Here is a 17,649-nt window from a genome sequence, read left to right on the forward strand (position 1 = left end):
TTTCTTTCCTTCAGCAGTAAAACAAAAAAAGTAAATGTCAGTTTTTAAAATGTTTAAATGTTCATCTAATCTCTAACGCAAATTAATCATGAATAATTAGCATCAGAGAATAAAAGTGCCTGTTACAATCAATTTCTTTAATTATAAGAGTACAAATATTATGTTTGCCTGCATGAGGCAAACAAAGTTGCTTTAATCACACAAATAAAATATGAAGATTAGGACCAGGGATACAATGGACACTCACTGGACATTTAAATAATTAAAGATTCACAAACTCCACTAGAAAAAGATGCTGTCTAAACACTGTTAGACTATATTAAAATGGTGTTCTGTCTGCACCAAGAGACAAATGAAGCAATTCAAGAATCTTTTACTGAACACCATGAAAATCATTCCACAACCGGTTCTCGGTTTCCAACACTAACAAACTCTGCCTAGGGATAAGCACTACTGAAGTACTTCTATTGAGCAAGGTAGGAAGTTAGTGCAAGTAGCATACAGTGTGTCTTCTACAGAGCGCTGAATGCAGGGCCTGTGCACCACCTGCAGCAGAAGTGAGAGAGGAAATGTCACAGCGGATTTAAATTGGGAAACAGACCACAAGACTATTTTCTGCCTTTTGATTTATTTTCAAACTCTCTTCATCCGGTGAGATTCCGCCAGACTTCAGTGGTTACATGAGCCAATAGCTTTAAACTACCTGCTTGAGGCATGAAAACAACAAAATAATATTATTATTATTAATATTATGTCCAATTTGGACAGCATACCATTGTAATGCCATCGTACTTTTTATGAGGGTTAAGATTTTTCTTTCACATTTTTTTGTTCAGTAGCTCAAAACCTCACTCTGCTGCTATGCAGGTGTTCACACATTTGCTATGCTGTTTCACTCCATGAGTACATTCATACCTCATTGGTGCTCTCAAAAGTTGCACATGCACATTCAGAACACTAGGGGGAAATGGATGGAAGCAAAGATCATCATCATCCATCCATCCATCCATCCATCCATCCATCCATTGTATATATAATAAAAAAAAATAGTTAAAAGAATCAAAACATTAATACATGCTGCCAAACAAATGTAAACCTCTGTAGCTAAATTAACTAAACTAGAAGGGGTACATTAACAAGCTCTTATGTGGCCAAAAAGTAGTTATATATACTGAGAGTAAACTCACAAACCTATAGAGAAATCCCTTAGGAATTAAATAATAAAAAAACAAAAAAAACAGCTGTCACCTAAATGAGGACAAGGCCGTAGAGGGACATTAAACCACATCAGCCTGTCTTCTGCATTTAGCTGCGTCACACAGAATAATTCAGTACTGTACAGTAATATCACAATAGAGAAGGGGTTCATTTATCAAAGCAGCTGTGTGAGTAATAGGATATCTAAACATGGTACATACAAAGACCATGCCATGAGAGTGTTTGAGAGTTTGTGAGAGAGAGAGAGAAATCAGGAAGATGATTTGGTGGCGTGTGCAGATCCGGAATATAAAACACTAAAGTCAGCACCCCCCCCACCTCATCGGCAGCAGTATGGGTAGACTCTGTGCTGCATTTCGCCCCCTCCCCCTCCCCACCATCCGATGATTCTTCAATCTCCCTCCCTTGGTCCCTCCTTTCTCTCTCTACCTCCTCTGACAGCAAGCCCTGAAACAAGTTCTGTAAGCAGCAGCGGAGGCTATCCAAGGGTGCAAATACACTGCATGACCATGCCTGGAAGAGCGGAAAGGCAAGGAAACGGCTAAGAGAGGCTCTAAACCAAAGGAGCTCACGGTTGCCAATGAGAGAAAAAAGGAAGGGGGTGGGTAGAACAGGGGGAGCGAGCACAAAATCGGACATGAGTGCGAGACAGTGAAGAACGAAACGTGGACCCTGCTGTCATATAAGACTGGGAAAACAAAACACCAAGCAATCCAAATTGCCTTCTACTGCTCTAGAAAAGGGAGAACAGGAAGAGAGGTCAGAACGGACAACGACATGTACAGAAAGTAATGGAAAGAATCAGGTAAGCGATATATGACATGAAAGGCAAGCATAAGGAGTGTTTAACTCATGCAATTCAGTTTAATGTACATGATCAATCGCAAAGTGCACAGTGAAGCTAGGTCAGAGCGAGACTGCAGTAAAGCATTGTTAGAGCAAAACAGGGACACCTCTATTAGAGTACTAGATACTTTTTCCCCATAACAATTTCTAGCATGTACACAATCTCTTTTTATTAAGGGTAACATTAAGTCTTTAGACAGTGTCAAACAATCAACTTGCTCTAATGGATTTACTGAGGTAATGCAAATGATTAGGGCTTTAATATCACCACAATTTTCTGCATGCTGATGTGGCAACCCAGAACGTGCAACTTCTTAGAATCGAGCATGGCATGACTATGTGCACACGCGCAGAGGTACTGTGCAACGATGTCCCTAAATGCCCCATAAATGAGGGGGTGAGGGGGATTCAAGATGCAGGCACTGCTACCAAGGCTAAATGCTAACATCTCACTGCTGCAGCATGGCAGGGTAGCTCCTGGCAGAGGCTCAACCTATTAGCACAGAGAGAGAGAGAACTGAGCGGCTCTGTATGAGTTGTAACAGTGTAACCTGTTGTCAACAGTGCAATGGATAGAGAATGCTCAATAAATGAAATTGTCTTTGTGGCATAACGTTCGTACTTTGTTAATGTGTTATACCGGGTGAATCAGGATTGATGGAGTGATTTTACAAGGAAAGGGACACATTAAGCAGTGATTCTTTGAAAAGTGCTGCTTATTTTCCAAAAATAAGGTGTAATGAGTATGTCTTGCAATAGTGGGGGGCAAGTGTGGACATGTCCTTCCAAAGAGTTCAAATTATTGCTCCACACCTCCGCAAATCTGTAAAGGACAGAGCTATAAAATTGTAAAAAGATGTTGAAGACAGAGGGACAAAAGAAGAAAATGTGTGTGGATGTGCGGAACTAAGGTTCTCACCATTAGAATTTTGATTTGGTCTGTAAAGAATAAACAATGATAAGCTGCAACATGGTACATGATAGTCATATTTTTAGTAAACTTCTACTGGGATACCAGGACTACACCCTTCCACTAATATCTATAAAAAGGCTTTGGTGTATTTATTTAGCTTGTATACTTATAAATTTAACTTACAAAAAGAAAAACCTAAAGAACAACTTGTGTGACAATTTTTTCTATGTCTTTTTACAGGAAAGCCCACATCACACTTGCCTCCATGCTGGCTAACCTATTGCTCGTCCTCCTGTTCGTGGTGCGTGTGCTGGCCATTTGCCCACCAATGTGCAGCTGTAGCAGAGGCCACAGAGTGGTGGACTGCTCTGCCCGAGAGTTGGGTATACTTCCTGACAGCCTGCAGCACAACATTCATTTCCTCAACTTGTCTCATAACCGGCTCCAAGATCTCGATGGGCTCCTCAATCATTTTGACCACTTGAGAACTTTGGACATCTCCTATAACCATCTCCACCACCTTCCTTTAGGTCTGCCAAGAGCTCTTTGGGATTTACGTGCATCTGGAAACTACATCCGTCAATTGGAGAAGAATGATACGGCCTACCACTGGAACCTTCAGAATCTAGACTTGTCACACAACTTGCTGGAACGTGTGGTCTTAATTAACAATACGTTGTCCAATCTCCAAGCTCTCAATTTTAGTCACAACAAATTCTGGACTGTTCCGACAAACATGCCCTACAATTTGGAGATTGTGGACCTTTCTCACAACTACTTGCTGCAGATCCTACCTGGCTCACTGGATCGCCTTCCCAGACTGTCGAGATTCTACCTGCATGCTAATCGTTTTACCTCATTAAGTGAAGGTGTCTTCAATAGACTGGATGGACTGCAGCTCCTCACACTTGGAGAAAATCCTTGGGCTTGTGAGGATGAGGAAAATATAAACCATTTGCTGACTTGGATGCAACAAACCCCTGCAAAAGTCTTAGGCTGCCCCTGCTATACCAGGCCCAGATGTGGAGAGGTACACCTGGCCACTAGGAGAACCTGGCACTCAGCCGTATTTACAGAGCCGCCACTGGGTGCCGACGCTCGTTATCCTATCCACCGAGCTCCAATGCAGGCAGTTACTTCTGGTTCCCTGTCTAAGTCAGCCCAGTTGAACGTAGCTCACAATCCAAGCCCTGTTAATACCTCTGGGGCGGGTGTACAGGTGCTGATCATGGGTGGGGGATTTCTCACTTCAACTCCACATAGCATGTCCACACAGTCAAGCACAACAATCCGAACACGTAGCACCAAGAAGGTCCTTCCAGGCAGATCTTGCAGCACAAGGCATCAAATCCACATATGCAGCTTTGAAACCACCATTTTGAGCCTTTTATGTACAGTTGTCATGCCAAGTGCTTTGTGATTCAGCATAACAATCTCTTGAACTAGACCTGCTCACTTGAGTCTGGGAAAAAGAAAATACAAAAAAAAAAAGCAAAACGAGAGACTCACTTAGGTTTACATTTTCACATTGTTCTGGCTAATTTTAAGCATTCTTCAACGTATGCAATCTCTGCCTGCTTCCAATAAACGTACAACCTTCTACATAATGTGACTGAGTACTGTATGGTTACACATATCGACATCTAGACATATAGAAGTACACTACAAGTAGCAGTTTCTTGATGTGAAAAATTGATTGCTCTTTCCAGTGTTATGCTTGAGCATTGACATATTTGTGCATTTCATTGTTTATATTATGTATCAAACTACAACACTGTGTAAAGTGTAAAGCTGATGTGTACTGTGAGTACAGACATGCCTTTAACTGTTGAAATAAAAATAAAATCGGAAAACCCATAGCATTTTACTGCAATTACACAGCATAAAGTCAACAGGCCATGCAGCAGGAATGGAAAATGACAAATGCATAAACACACAGCAAAGCAGAGCTGACAGTCCACGTCAAGAGAGGGTTAAACTAAATATATATGGGTTAAAATATATATATTTAATATATATGTGTATATATATATATATATATATATATATATTAGGGCTGTCCCCGACTATGGATTTTCATAGTCGAATCAGAATCGTCATGTCTTGCCTATAGTCGACTAATAGTCGAATCATGTGTATGGGGGCGGGGCTTTAACGTTTCAAAGCCGCGATGTACAGAAAATCACACAAAGATATAGAGGAAAATGTATAAAAACATTTTGGATCAATAAAACTAAGAAATAACATAACTCCAGAAAGGCCACACTGCAGACAGGATTTGCATTTCACATGCAAATCAAATTAAATCGGCTTAATTACCTGTGCGAGCAGGCCAGCCTACAGCACAACATCGATGCACCGAAAAAATAAACAATTAATTTACTAAAATTAAATTAGAACAGAATAGGCCTATACCTTTCTAATAAATAAAAAATACAAAACGAAATAAATTAGAATCAAGTCACAAGATGAGGAGCAAATGTGTGCAAAATGCCTAAAGTGCAGGGGAACATATATTCAAAACACAAGCCACAAATAGTTAGATTAGATAACCCTGACAGATTAATAAATAAAATAAAAATAAAGAAATGATTAAAATAACGATAGTAGCCAGAATTTTCAACTTTGTCTTTTTAACTGCAGAAACAACAATAAATGCTAAACTGGAGAGGCAGTCTTTTTAGCTAAAAATGTTCACAGCATCCAAAAATCTAATTAGAACCGGCTGAAAAGTTTTGAAATCACTTGTACCCTACCTGATCGAGAGAACAAATCCAGTCTTTCACTCTGTCTGTATCCGTTGGATTCTTTTCAAATTGTGCGTGCGGATAAAATACATTCTAACGTGAAACCCAGTCTATGCGTGAAACGTGTTAACGTTGGCCGGCAGAAGTGCGATAATGGTTTTCCTGATGCTAAATCCAGCCTTGGAGAATATCCTTTCTGATGGTGTACATCCACACTTTAGATTTTCTTATCCCAGACATTGTTAAAGATTTAAATCCTTGCCGCCAAGACGCTCCTCTGTCGGTCACGGATCGAAAGTGAAACTTAAATCTGTCACGGGTGTTTGGATTTATTCACGCACGTTAAAAAATATTTATTAAAAGCTTCTTTCTTTGCACATTTTTATATACAGCATTATCATAATAGGCTGAATATTAACGTATTGACATAAAAGCTAGTTCTATGTGAAATTGAGTGCCCTCATATAGCCAAAAGGGCATGATCCTCGTTTCATAACACCACTGCGAAGATTCGACCATGAGATCGGTAGTCGAATCAGGCTCCTCCTATCGAAGCATCGAATCTTCGACTATTCGGGGTCACCCCTAATATATATATATATATATATATACACACACACACACACACATACACTCACCTAAAGGATTATTAGGAACACCTGTTCAATTTCTCATTAATGCAATTATCTAATCAACCAATCACATGGCAGTTGCTTCAATGCATTTAGGGGTGTGGTCCTGGTCAAGACAATCTCCTGAACTCCAAACTGAATGTTAGAATGGGAAAGAAAGGTGATAAGCAATTTTGAGTGTGGCATGGTTGTTGGTGCCAGACGGGCCGGTCTGAGTATTTCACAATCTGCTCAGTTACTAGGATTTTCACGCACAACCATTTCTAGGGTTTACAAAGAATGGTGTGAAAAGGGAAAAACATCCAGTATGCGGCAGTCCTGTGGGCGAAAATGCCTTGTTGATGCTAGAGGTCAGAGGAGAATGGGCCGACTGATTCAAGCTGATAGAAGAGCAACTTTGACTGAAATAACCACTCGTTACAAGCGAGGTAAGCAGCAAAGCATTTGTGAAGCCACAACACGCACAACCTTGAGGCGGATGGGCTACAACAGCAGAAGACCCCACCGGGTACCACTCATCTCCACTACAAATAGGAATAAGAGGCTACAATTTGCACGAGCTCACCAAAATTGGACAGTTGAAGACTGGAAAAATGTTGCCTGGTCTGATGAGTCTCGATTTCTGTTGAGACATTCAGATGGTAGAGTCAGAATTTGGCGTAAACAGAATGAGAACATGGATACATCATGCCTTGTTACCACTGTGCAGGCTGGTGGTGGTGGTGTAATGGTGTGGGGATGTTTTCTTGGCATACTTTAGGCCCCTTAGTGCCAATTGGGCATCTTTAAATGCCACGGCCTACCTGAGCATTGTTTGTGACCATGTCCATCCCTTTATGACCACCATGTACCCATCCTCTGATAGCTACTTCCAGCAGGATAATGCACCATGTCACAAAGCTCGAATCATTTCAAATTGGTTTCTTGAACATGACAATGAGTTCACTGTACTAAAATGGCCCCCACAGTCACCAGATCTCAACCCAATAGAGCATCTTTGGGATGTGGTGGAACGGGAGCTTCGTGCCCTGGATGTGCATCCCACAAATCTCCATCAAGTGCAAGATACTATTCTATCAATATGGGCCAACATTTCTAAAGAATGCTTTCAGCACCTTGTTGAATCAATGCCACATAGAATTAAGGCAGTTCTGAAGGCAAAAGGGTATTAGTATTAGCAAACACAGTATTAGTATGGTGTTCCTAATAATCCTTTAGGTGAGTGTATATACACACACACACACACACACACACACACACACACATATAGACATACATATATATTTATTATTTTAATTAGGGGGGCAACGGTTTAAATGACTAACGGTTTAGTTTGTATTACGGTTTTAGGGTCACTGTTTTGGTACGGTTCGGTATGTGCTATGTTCAGGGAAAAAGGACTACTGTCAAATAAAAATGAAGAAAATAAGAGCAAATAATCTAACTACAAGCACAAATAAATACAATAGAGCAAAGATACAAATAAAATAAACAATACTTTTCAGGTTTTTCAGGTAAGTCTAACATTAGTTTTAAGGTACAGAAATTGTAAAAAAACATTGCATATTTGACTGTATATATTAATATATGCACAACACGGCTGTATGCTGCGTTAAAGAGGCACGTGTACTGATGTAAACAAGCCCAACACGCATGAGAAGCGCATGGCAGAAAGAGTGAAGGAGATGCACTGAATGGAAATGCACATTCACTCTCCAACAGCAGGTGGCGCTTATGGAACAGCAGAAATGCAGCGGTTACCCTGGTAACCCCCGTAAACAAAGCAACTGCACTACTACAGTATTTAAATGTTTCAAACAGCCATTCAAATTTTAGTATTCGCTATTAGGGATGGGCGAAACCACTTATTTCGTTTTCGATACGATACTGATACTTTCAAGGCAAGTATCGCCAATACGATACCTCTAAACTAAACTTTTAAATTAAAAAAATTCTTAAATTATTGAATTACTAAGAGTAAAATGGGTAATGATAACCACTTAACATATTTGAAAGGCATTTTAACATTTCATTCGCCTTAATTGGATTTTATTAGATTATATTTTTGTTTACACAGGGTTAAAATGTCTACTTGTAGTGGTAACCATGGAAATCTACAAAATATTATAGGCCTTATTGAACTATGGTCACTGTAATGTTCATTTTCATAAGGGACTGCCAGTGACAGGCTGTTGCACCCATAAATGCAACCTTTTTATTCTGACAGTGTATGATTTATATTAAAATTAGTTACAGAATAGAACAGCAGTATGAACTTTCAACATTCAATTTAATTGCACAAACTATGTAGGCTACAATTTAAATTTGTTTATTGTGAAATAACTCAAACGTATGATGTTTTTCTGTCTTCTGTTAACCATTGTTCTGGGCTGCGTTTCCCAAAAGCATCAATGGTTTCTTATGATACTTTTGGGAAATGCAGCACTGTTTGAATACATTATCAGAATGCATTGAACGCTCTTCTGTGATTGATTGGTTCTGACTTGGAGCATTTGCGTGTGTTCAGATGAGCAGGAAAATAGTTCTACTACACAATTATTCACTAACATAGGTTAACTGCACACTATACAAAAATCTAGAAACCCATGTATGATTATATAAAGAATTCAAATGAAGAATAAACACTTTAGTTGGCACTTTTAAATGACCTTGAACATTCAGAATGGTTAAGGATGGGTGAATATGTAATTATTAAGAGGTATATGTATGTGTCATATATAACAATGTTCATCCAATTCAATGCATATTGTACGCATTCAAATTTCTTGTCAAATAAACAAAATCACTGGTAAAAAAAAAAACACTGTTGTATCAATATTTTTATTTGAGTATCGATTATTTTTATTTGAGTATCGATGAGAGAGAGAGAGAGAGAGAGAGAGAGAGAGATCAATGCTCTTGATTTGTGATCGATTCACTCAGCACGTGTTATTTACTAAATCGTCTATGTAAGTAAAACATGAACTGTTACCTGATTTATGTATAATGGGTGCTTCCCTACATCATTACAGGACGTTTGCAGGTCAAAAAGTTCCATGAACGAAACACCCAAAGCAACCACTCTGTAAACCAACGTCTTGATAGACAGCGCGCGAATAATTAATTGAATTGTCTTTCACGTCTTGCGCTTGTACGGACAAATTCACACAAGTTTATGAAACAACGCCCATCTTGGCGAGTATCCCAGTAAACAAAGTCGGTTATATCTCAAGTGAACATAGACAGTATATTCAAATAGGGTCCGTGCGTTCAGTCTTAAAGGGGCAGCAGTTTAATAAGTCTGCTGCTGTGTTTTAATGTTACTCAAACAATGGACAAATAAATTACTCACTGCTCTTGACTAAATAAGCTACCCTTTTCAACTTTACAAAAAGATGCAGTGACAAAGATTTACAAAAGAAATGCAGTGAAAATACAGGTATCAGTTTTCGGTATCGGCGAGTACCAAAAATGGGAGTATCGGTATCAGACTCGTTCTGGAAAAAGTGGTATCGGTGCATCCCTAGTATCGATACTCGACGTCAGTATAAATATATCGATAATTCATATCGATACGCCCATCCCTATTTGCTATCGTGTTCATCACAGCACCAAATGCTTAAAGGTACAATATGTCTAGCGGCACACTCACGCTGTTGTTCAAACATTATGGACCATGGCAAGCAGACTTTAGGACAAAAGGAGAACTAAAACTTGACAGACTAGAACTTGACTTGACAGACGCCGCTCTTGCATGTACTTTATTAGACAGGTGAGCAAATGTACATAAAACTAATCTGTTATATAGCTCAACATGATGAAATGATGTTAGAATATGATCAGCATGTTATTCTAATGTTGCTTACTAGCTTACTGCTAGTCTCATACAGCCAACAAAATAACACAGAATAACATTATAACTTTCAACACACTCAAATGCAGTTTCGTATGGTGTAACATTAGACCAAGTGAAACCTCACAAGTTTAATTCGTCAAATAAACTGACCTGTGCGAGTAGTAATTCTGCACTTGTGGGTAAGCTCGGTAGAATGAAATGTCCTTATTCCTTTATATCCGCGGGACTTGCGTGTGACGCTGATAACTGTCTCTTATTAACAATCGAGCCCTGCTTCATGCCACAGTCATGTTAAAAACGTCAATGTATTCACTCATCCATAAACATGATTAGATCCATCAGCATGACAACAAGTTCCATAATTCCGCTTATGCATCATCAATGTACGCCTTTGTTATTGTAAGAGGTTAGCAACCACTAGCGCCGAAAAAAATTACATATTGTAGCTTTAAAGACTTAAAGATTTAAAGATATTTATTTTCAAACGTAAACATTTTTATATTTTAATCTGAACTACAACATGCCCTAGATATCAGCTTGTCCATAACGAACACCATGTTCAAACATAAGGGTGTCCATCAGTGCACATGGCACCAGGACACCCTAGGCCGGAGGTCGATGATCGACTTTGTGGTCGTTTCATCTGACCTCTGGCCATATGTCTTGGACACTCGGGTGAAGAGAACGGCAGAGCTGTCAACTGATCACCACCCGGGCTACAGTCCGCATGGCCTGCCGGTGCCCGTCAGCTGCCTCAGGAGTCCCACAAGCCAGCCAGGCCCGATAGCACTCCTTCAGCTTGACGGCATCCCTTACTTCCGATGTCCACCACCGGGTTCGGTGGCAATCCCCGAACCCGGTGGTGGACATCGGAAGGGATGCCGTCAAGCTGAAGGAGTGCTATCAGGCCTGGCTGGCTTGTGGGACTCCTGAGGCAACTGACGGGCACCGGCCAAGCGACTGCAGCCCGGGTGGTTGTGGAGGCAAAAAAATGGAGCCTGGGAGGAGTTTGGTAAGGCCATGGAGAAGGACTATCGGTTGGCCTTGAAGAGATTCTGGCAAACAGTCCGGCGCCTCAGGAGAGGGAAGCAGTACCCTATCAACACTGTTTACAGTGGAGGTTAGGGCTGAACAATTAATTGCATTTGTGATAATATTGCAATATGATGAAACACGATTTTTTTAACTGCAAAAGCTGCGATTACACTCTGGTCACATGACATGTGAGAGAAAAGCAGTCTGCAGATGTAGCATCAATTTGGCATGCTACGCATATAGGCCTGGCATACAGGAAATAACACTTTGTTTAATTTATGTGATATGTTATAATATATATATAATGATATATTATGTTGCTCTCCAACGATTCTGGATCGATTCAGAGAATTTCAGAATCGAGTCTGAGCTCTCTCTCTCTCTCTGAAAAATAATCTTTCATAAAGTTTGGAAAGGTTTAAGCGAATTACAAGAACATTCGCGGGCTTTATCGCACTGTTATGTCGCTTTGCTTGACGTTACTCTTAAAGTGCGCGGTCTCGCTCGCCGGAATTTTCCTCACAAATGCTCTACTAAGGCATCATTTATGTCTTTTGGAATGCAGTTGGCTTATATATTAAAAATATGAAAATCACTGAGAAGGCTGCTTTCAATTTAAAATACTCGCACGCGCTTTGTGAAGAGTGCATGCGGCTGTGAGCGACTCATTGGTTAAATGTACTTGCATCTCAAAATGCTTTTATGACGCAAAATTAATGTAAACACGGTCAGTTATATCTTAAACCAACAGGACAAACCACATCTTATATTTCAAAAGAGATCTGTGCATTAGTGTGAATGCAGGTTATCGTATCTAAACTGAGAAAAACAAAAATCACTCACAGCTCTTGAATGGAAAACATTCAGACAGCATACTTTTATATACTGAAAGCACTCTTTGTTTATTGCTTGTAATATGTATTTTTTTGTTCCTCTTTGTTATTTACTAGCTTTTATATTTTGAAGCTATATTAGTTTATATAGCCTATTTAAAATTCTTAACGTTTAAAAACGTTCAGCCCTAGTGGAGGTGGGCAGCTGTTGACCTCAACTGGGGATATCGTCAGACTGTGGAAGGAATTCTTCGAGGATCTCCTCAATCCGACTGACACCTCTTCCATTGAGGAAGCAAAGGCAGAGGGGGAATCGTCCATCACCCGAGCTGAAGTCACAGAGGTAGTTAACTACCTCGGAAGCTCCTCGGTGGCAGGGCGCCGGGGGTGGATGAGATCCGCCCTGAGTACCTCAAGTCTCTGGATGTTGTGGGGCTGTCTTGACATGCCTCTGCAGCATTGCGTGGCCGTTGGGGACAGTACCAAGTTCCAACTACAGGGGGAATCACACTTCTCAGCCTCCCCGGGAAAGTCTATTCCAGGGTACTGGAGAGGAGAATTCGGCTGATAGTCGAACCCCGGACCCCGTGGAACACTGGACTCCTGGATGCCTTCCTGGGGAGGTTTTCCGGACGCGTACCACCGGGAGGAGACCCTGGGGAAGACCTAGGACACGCTGGGGGGATTATGTCTCCCGGCTGGCCTGGGAACACCTCAGTATTCCCCCTGAAGAGCTGGAAGAAGTGTCTAGGGAGAGGGAAGTCTGGGCGTCTCTGCTTAGACTGCTGCCCCCGCCCCGGATAAACGGAAGAAGATGAGATGAGAACTAACTTTAACAAAGAATAATAACTTCGGTAACAAATGTAGCTATTGCTCATTGTTAATGTGTTAATGCATTCACTAACGTTAACTAATGAGACCTTATCGTAAAGTGGTACCTATTGTTCTTTATAATTATTTTGCACTTTAATCAGTTTGAAACATCTGTTTACTTTATAAAAATTTTTTGTGTATTGTATTTAAATGTTCAATTATTTTAGTTACAAGAAAAATTAATTTAACCTGTTATAGTACAACACTTTTTTTGCAACTTATTTTAATATCGCGATAATACAGTATACCGTGATAAAAGAAACACACAGAAAGAAAGGCTTTCCTCAGCTCCAATGGTGCCTCTCTGTGCTGTATGGGAACTAGGGATGTCCCGATACCACTTTCTCACTTCCGATACAATACCGATACCGCAGCTTTGGCTAATTTGCAGATACCGATATCAATCCGATATTTTTATTTTATTCTTGAACTAATACTACTAATAATAAAATATATGGAAGCTCTTTGCTCAATTAGCCACATAAAAACATCTCACTCAAATGGAGAACAAATACTTCTCCAGTATATAGTCCACAACAACAGCTGATAATGAAAGACTGCCACCCTTTATTCAAAAGACCTTGAGATATGTTTGGTAATTGTACCTGAATGAGTTTAAAATTAATTTGCTATATTTCAGATCAATATATTTGTTTCCTTAAAATTTTAATTAACTTTAACTTTATTCTCATCTGAATTATAAATAATTTATTTCTGTATAAAATAATACTACTTCTAAAAACACATTTGATTTTCTTTTTTATTCAATGTAGAATGTGTAAACACTTTTTGCAGTTTTAATGATGTCCTGTATGAAAATGACGGAGTATGTTTTTATGTTTCCACTGTTCGATCGCGCCCGTGCCTCTCTCTCTCTCTGACACACACACACACATTCCAGCAATGCAATCTTGACATCGCAGCCTGTTCATTTTGCTGCGTTCACACCAAACGCGAATAGAGTGTAAAATTCGCGTCTAGTTCGATGCTTGAACAGTTTGAATCCATTCGCGCGTCCAAAGCGGATAGGACGCGCTGCACGCGTATAATGATAAAGCGAGCGTTTGAAGCGATACAGACGCGCGTTCCCGCATATGTCTATGCGCGTATCTAACAGTATCACATTAATTAATGTGCACGCGAGTTATTTATTTTTATGCCGTGTATTCTCTGTGTAAATCCATGCACCGAACGTACGTTCATTACGAATACATGTACCGTTCCACCCCTAATAGGTATCAATCATAGGTATCGGATAATTATTTTTCTCCCCTCCGATATCCGATCTAGCGTTTTGGGCCAGTATCGGCACGATACCGATGCCGTGGATCGGATCGGGACATCCCTAATGGGAACCTATCAAACTTGGCCAGCCATTTTACACTCCTGCACACTGTGCACATAAACTGATCAAATGAATGCCAGCGCTCCATACAGAGGGGTTTCCTTCCGCTTACAGCAAAAACAGGCGGGGGAGATGCACAAAGCTGGTGCTCAAAACAGCCGACACCGGCACTCTTCAAAAATACAGCCGAGCTTGCTTTAAAAAGTCAATAATTTCCTTGATGTATTTGGTGACACAAGTTTAAATGTTTTCTCAGCAGTTTGTTTAAATATGTGCCAGTACAAGAAAGAGGGGACTACCCAGCTGAGTCTTGGATCTTCCTCATCTAGTTTTATATCTTAGGGGGTTTTACATGCAACTGTCTCCTTTGGCTTGTTCACTAGTGAACCATTTTATGCTAAGGTGCTTTTGAACAATATGTGTCCACAAATATCTTCATGAACTGATGTTTTCATGGTATTATCCTCTCTTTCTATATATATATATATATATATATATATATATATATATATATATATATATATATATATATATATATATATATATATATATATATATATATATATATATATAAGCTATTCAGTCAAGAGCAGTGAGTGATTTTCTTGTCTTTTGTTGTTTGATTAACATTAAAAACACACAGACAGCAGGAATATTAATTAGGCTGCTGTCACTTTAAGACATGCATGGATCCAGTACACTGATACTGAACACATGCGTTCTTTCTCGACTGTTTAAATTTACCTAAGAGAAAACCTACTATGTTTGCTAGGATACTTGCCAAGACAGATATGTTACCAATTTTTTTGTGAATTTGTCCATTCAAGTGCAAGACTTGAAAGAGAATTCAAAATTTGTCATAGACTATATAGAGCATAAGGCACTCGCATTGAACAAAGCTTAGGGGAAGCCAGAATGCGTATCCATCAACCTAACCTAACTCTGTCAGTCTATTTTATTTTTCAACAAACCATATTATAGATGTGTATGCATGCATCGTCAGATATGAGTTGAACCGGGGTGCAAGTGCATGCCGAACCATGGGTGGAGAACATATGAAGAGTTCAGATGCAAAAGCCTCTAAATGCCATCTGAAATTTTCTTATAGAATGATCATTTTTATCAAGCTCGTATATTTAAGTTCAATAATTTCACTTAAATGGCAATGAAGATTACCAATTAATTGTAATTTAAGTGAAATTACTGAACTTAAATATACAAGCTTGATAAAAATGATCATTCTATAAGAAAATTTCAGATGGCATTTAGAGGCTTTTGCATCTGAACTCTTCATATATATATACGTTCTCCACCCATGGTGTGTGTGTGTGTGTGTGTGTGTGTGTGTGTGTGTGTGTGTGTGTGTGTGTGTGTATATATATATATATTATATATAGGCTATATATGTCTGTGTGTGTGTATATATATATATATATAGGCTATATATAGGCTATATATGTGTGTGTGTGTGTGTATGTATATATATATATTATATATTATATATAGGCTATATATGTGTGTGTGTGTGTGTGTATATATATATATATATATATATATATATATATATATATATATATATACACAAGCTTCCCGACGTTATGTTTTCAGTCACTGCTCTCCTGTCTGATTTGAGTGCATCTACGCCGGTTCACGCATGCAGACAAAGTCCTTCCTCCCCTCCCCGCTGAACGCCAGCGATTCCTAATGTGTGAAATGCACTCACAATGGTTGAGCGCGGTAAAGTTAGTTTTAGATTCGATATTCGTCGGACATTTGTTTGCCCTTGCCAATATTCTATAGGGTCGGCAGTCTTACAAAGATATCAATAGCAGGATGAGTTTTCACATTATGTAACCATTGTATATCTACATTAAATATTCATTCAAAATCACCTACGTGCGTTAATGCTGCATATTTATAACTGAGAATGCTTTGACGCGTTTCCACAGCGCATGATGCCTAAGGGAACGTCTGCCAATTACACCAACTGCGGTAAACCCCAACCTATAATTTGTATTATTTTAAATTACTTTTTAACATTTAAAAACAGACGTTTTCAAATTCCAAAGCTTGTAGAAGGTTCCTATGGGTAATACTGACTTAGGCTACAGCTTTCCTGGTAGCCTCGAGTCAATTAACTTGTCTAAGAAAATGATTAATAAAAACATATAAATATCAGTTGAGCCTATGTTTACTTTCTTTACTGACACAGATGAAAATGAAAAGATTATCAGTCAAAGTTCAGCTTTAGGAGGGGAAGAAATAGGGCAGGATGAGGAGAAAAAGAAAGATGAAGATGAGGAGAGAGCAGGTATTGACAAATAATCTAATGCCCACTGACATGGTTTTAAAGCTATTTCTTATCCATTTTTTGGGATAAAAAAAATTGCACATATGTAGGTCAGAGAAATCCCAATTTTCTCAAAGTCAATGGGGTCCAACGTTGTTTGGACAACAATGTTTTTCAAAATATCCTCTTTTGTTTTCTAGAGAAGAAAGTTGTCCAAGAATTAGTTTGGGTGAACTATCCCTTTAAGTGGAAAAGTTTGACAAAAAAAAAAAAAAATGTTTGCATCTATCCTCCAATAATAACACACCTCCGCCCTCTTGCAAGGGCGTTGGTTTAAGAGCTCAAATAAAAGGCATCATTTCACTCTGGCATTCACACCAACATCCTTCTAGAGAACTAAAAGACACAAAGAACAATCATCCATGACAAACGGTAAATATTACTATTTTATATAAACAAGTTAGGCCTATATTTTCAAGGTGATGGTTTCAAATCCAGTAATATTGGCTAAATTTGGATGTGTTTTAGTTATTAAATACTACTATTTAGAATAAAACATTTAAAAATCATATAAATTGTAATTTTATTTTTGTTGTTTTCCCCATTTTAATAGTGAGAGAGCTGAATATGGCTTCCAAAATTCAAATTCTACTACTGCTAGTGGCTGTTATGATTACAAGCTATGGTCTTACCAGCGCCACATCCAGCGGCCCAACCAACGGCACATCCAGCGGCACATCCAGCGGCACATCCAGCGGCACAACCAGCGGCACAACCAGCGGCACAACCAGCGGCACAACCAACGGCACATCCAGCGGCACATCCAGCGGCACATCCAGCGGCACAACCAGCGGCACAACCAGCGGCACAACCAGCGGCACATCCAGCGGCACAACCAGCGGCACAACCAGCGGCACAACCAGCGGCACATCCAGCGGCACAACCAGCGGCACAACCAGCGGCACAACCAGCGGCACATCCAGCACCGCAACCAGCGGCACAACCAGCACCGCAACCAGCGGCACAACCAGCACCGCAACCAGCGGCCCATCCAGCAGCAC

General features: G+C 39.7%; 2 protein-coding genes across 5 annotated transcripts in view; one reads left to right on the top strand and one right to left on the bottom strand.

Moving 5' to 3' along the window:
- Window positions 1-17,649, bottom strand: part of nf1a (neurofibromin 1a) — an 87,269-nt gene that overhangs the window by 29,448 nt on the left and 40,172 nt on the right. The window lies entirely within an intron of this gene.
- On the top strand, window positions 1,666-4,827 carry omg (oligodendrocyte myelin glycoprotein). The gene is made up of 2 exons (XM_084419567.1): window positions 1,666-2,023; window positions 3,218-4,827. The coding sequence occupies exons 1-2, from the start codon at window positions 2,010-2,012 to the stop codon at window positions 4,395-4,397; spliced, it is 1,194 nt and encodes a 397-aa protein (XP_084275693.1). The 5' UTR covers window positions 1,666-2,009; the 3' UTR covers window positions 4,398-4,827.

Source organism: Rutilus rutilus, assembly GCF_951802725.1.
Source record: "Rutilus rutilus genome assembly, chromosome: 9".
Lineage (NCBI taxonomy): Eukaryota > Metazoa > Chordata > Actinopteri > Cypriniformes > Leuciscidae > Rutilus > Rutilus rutilus.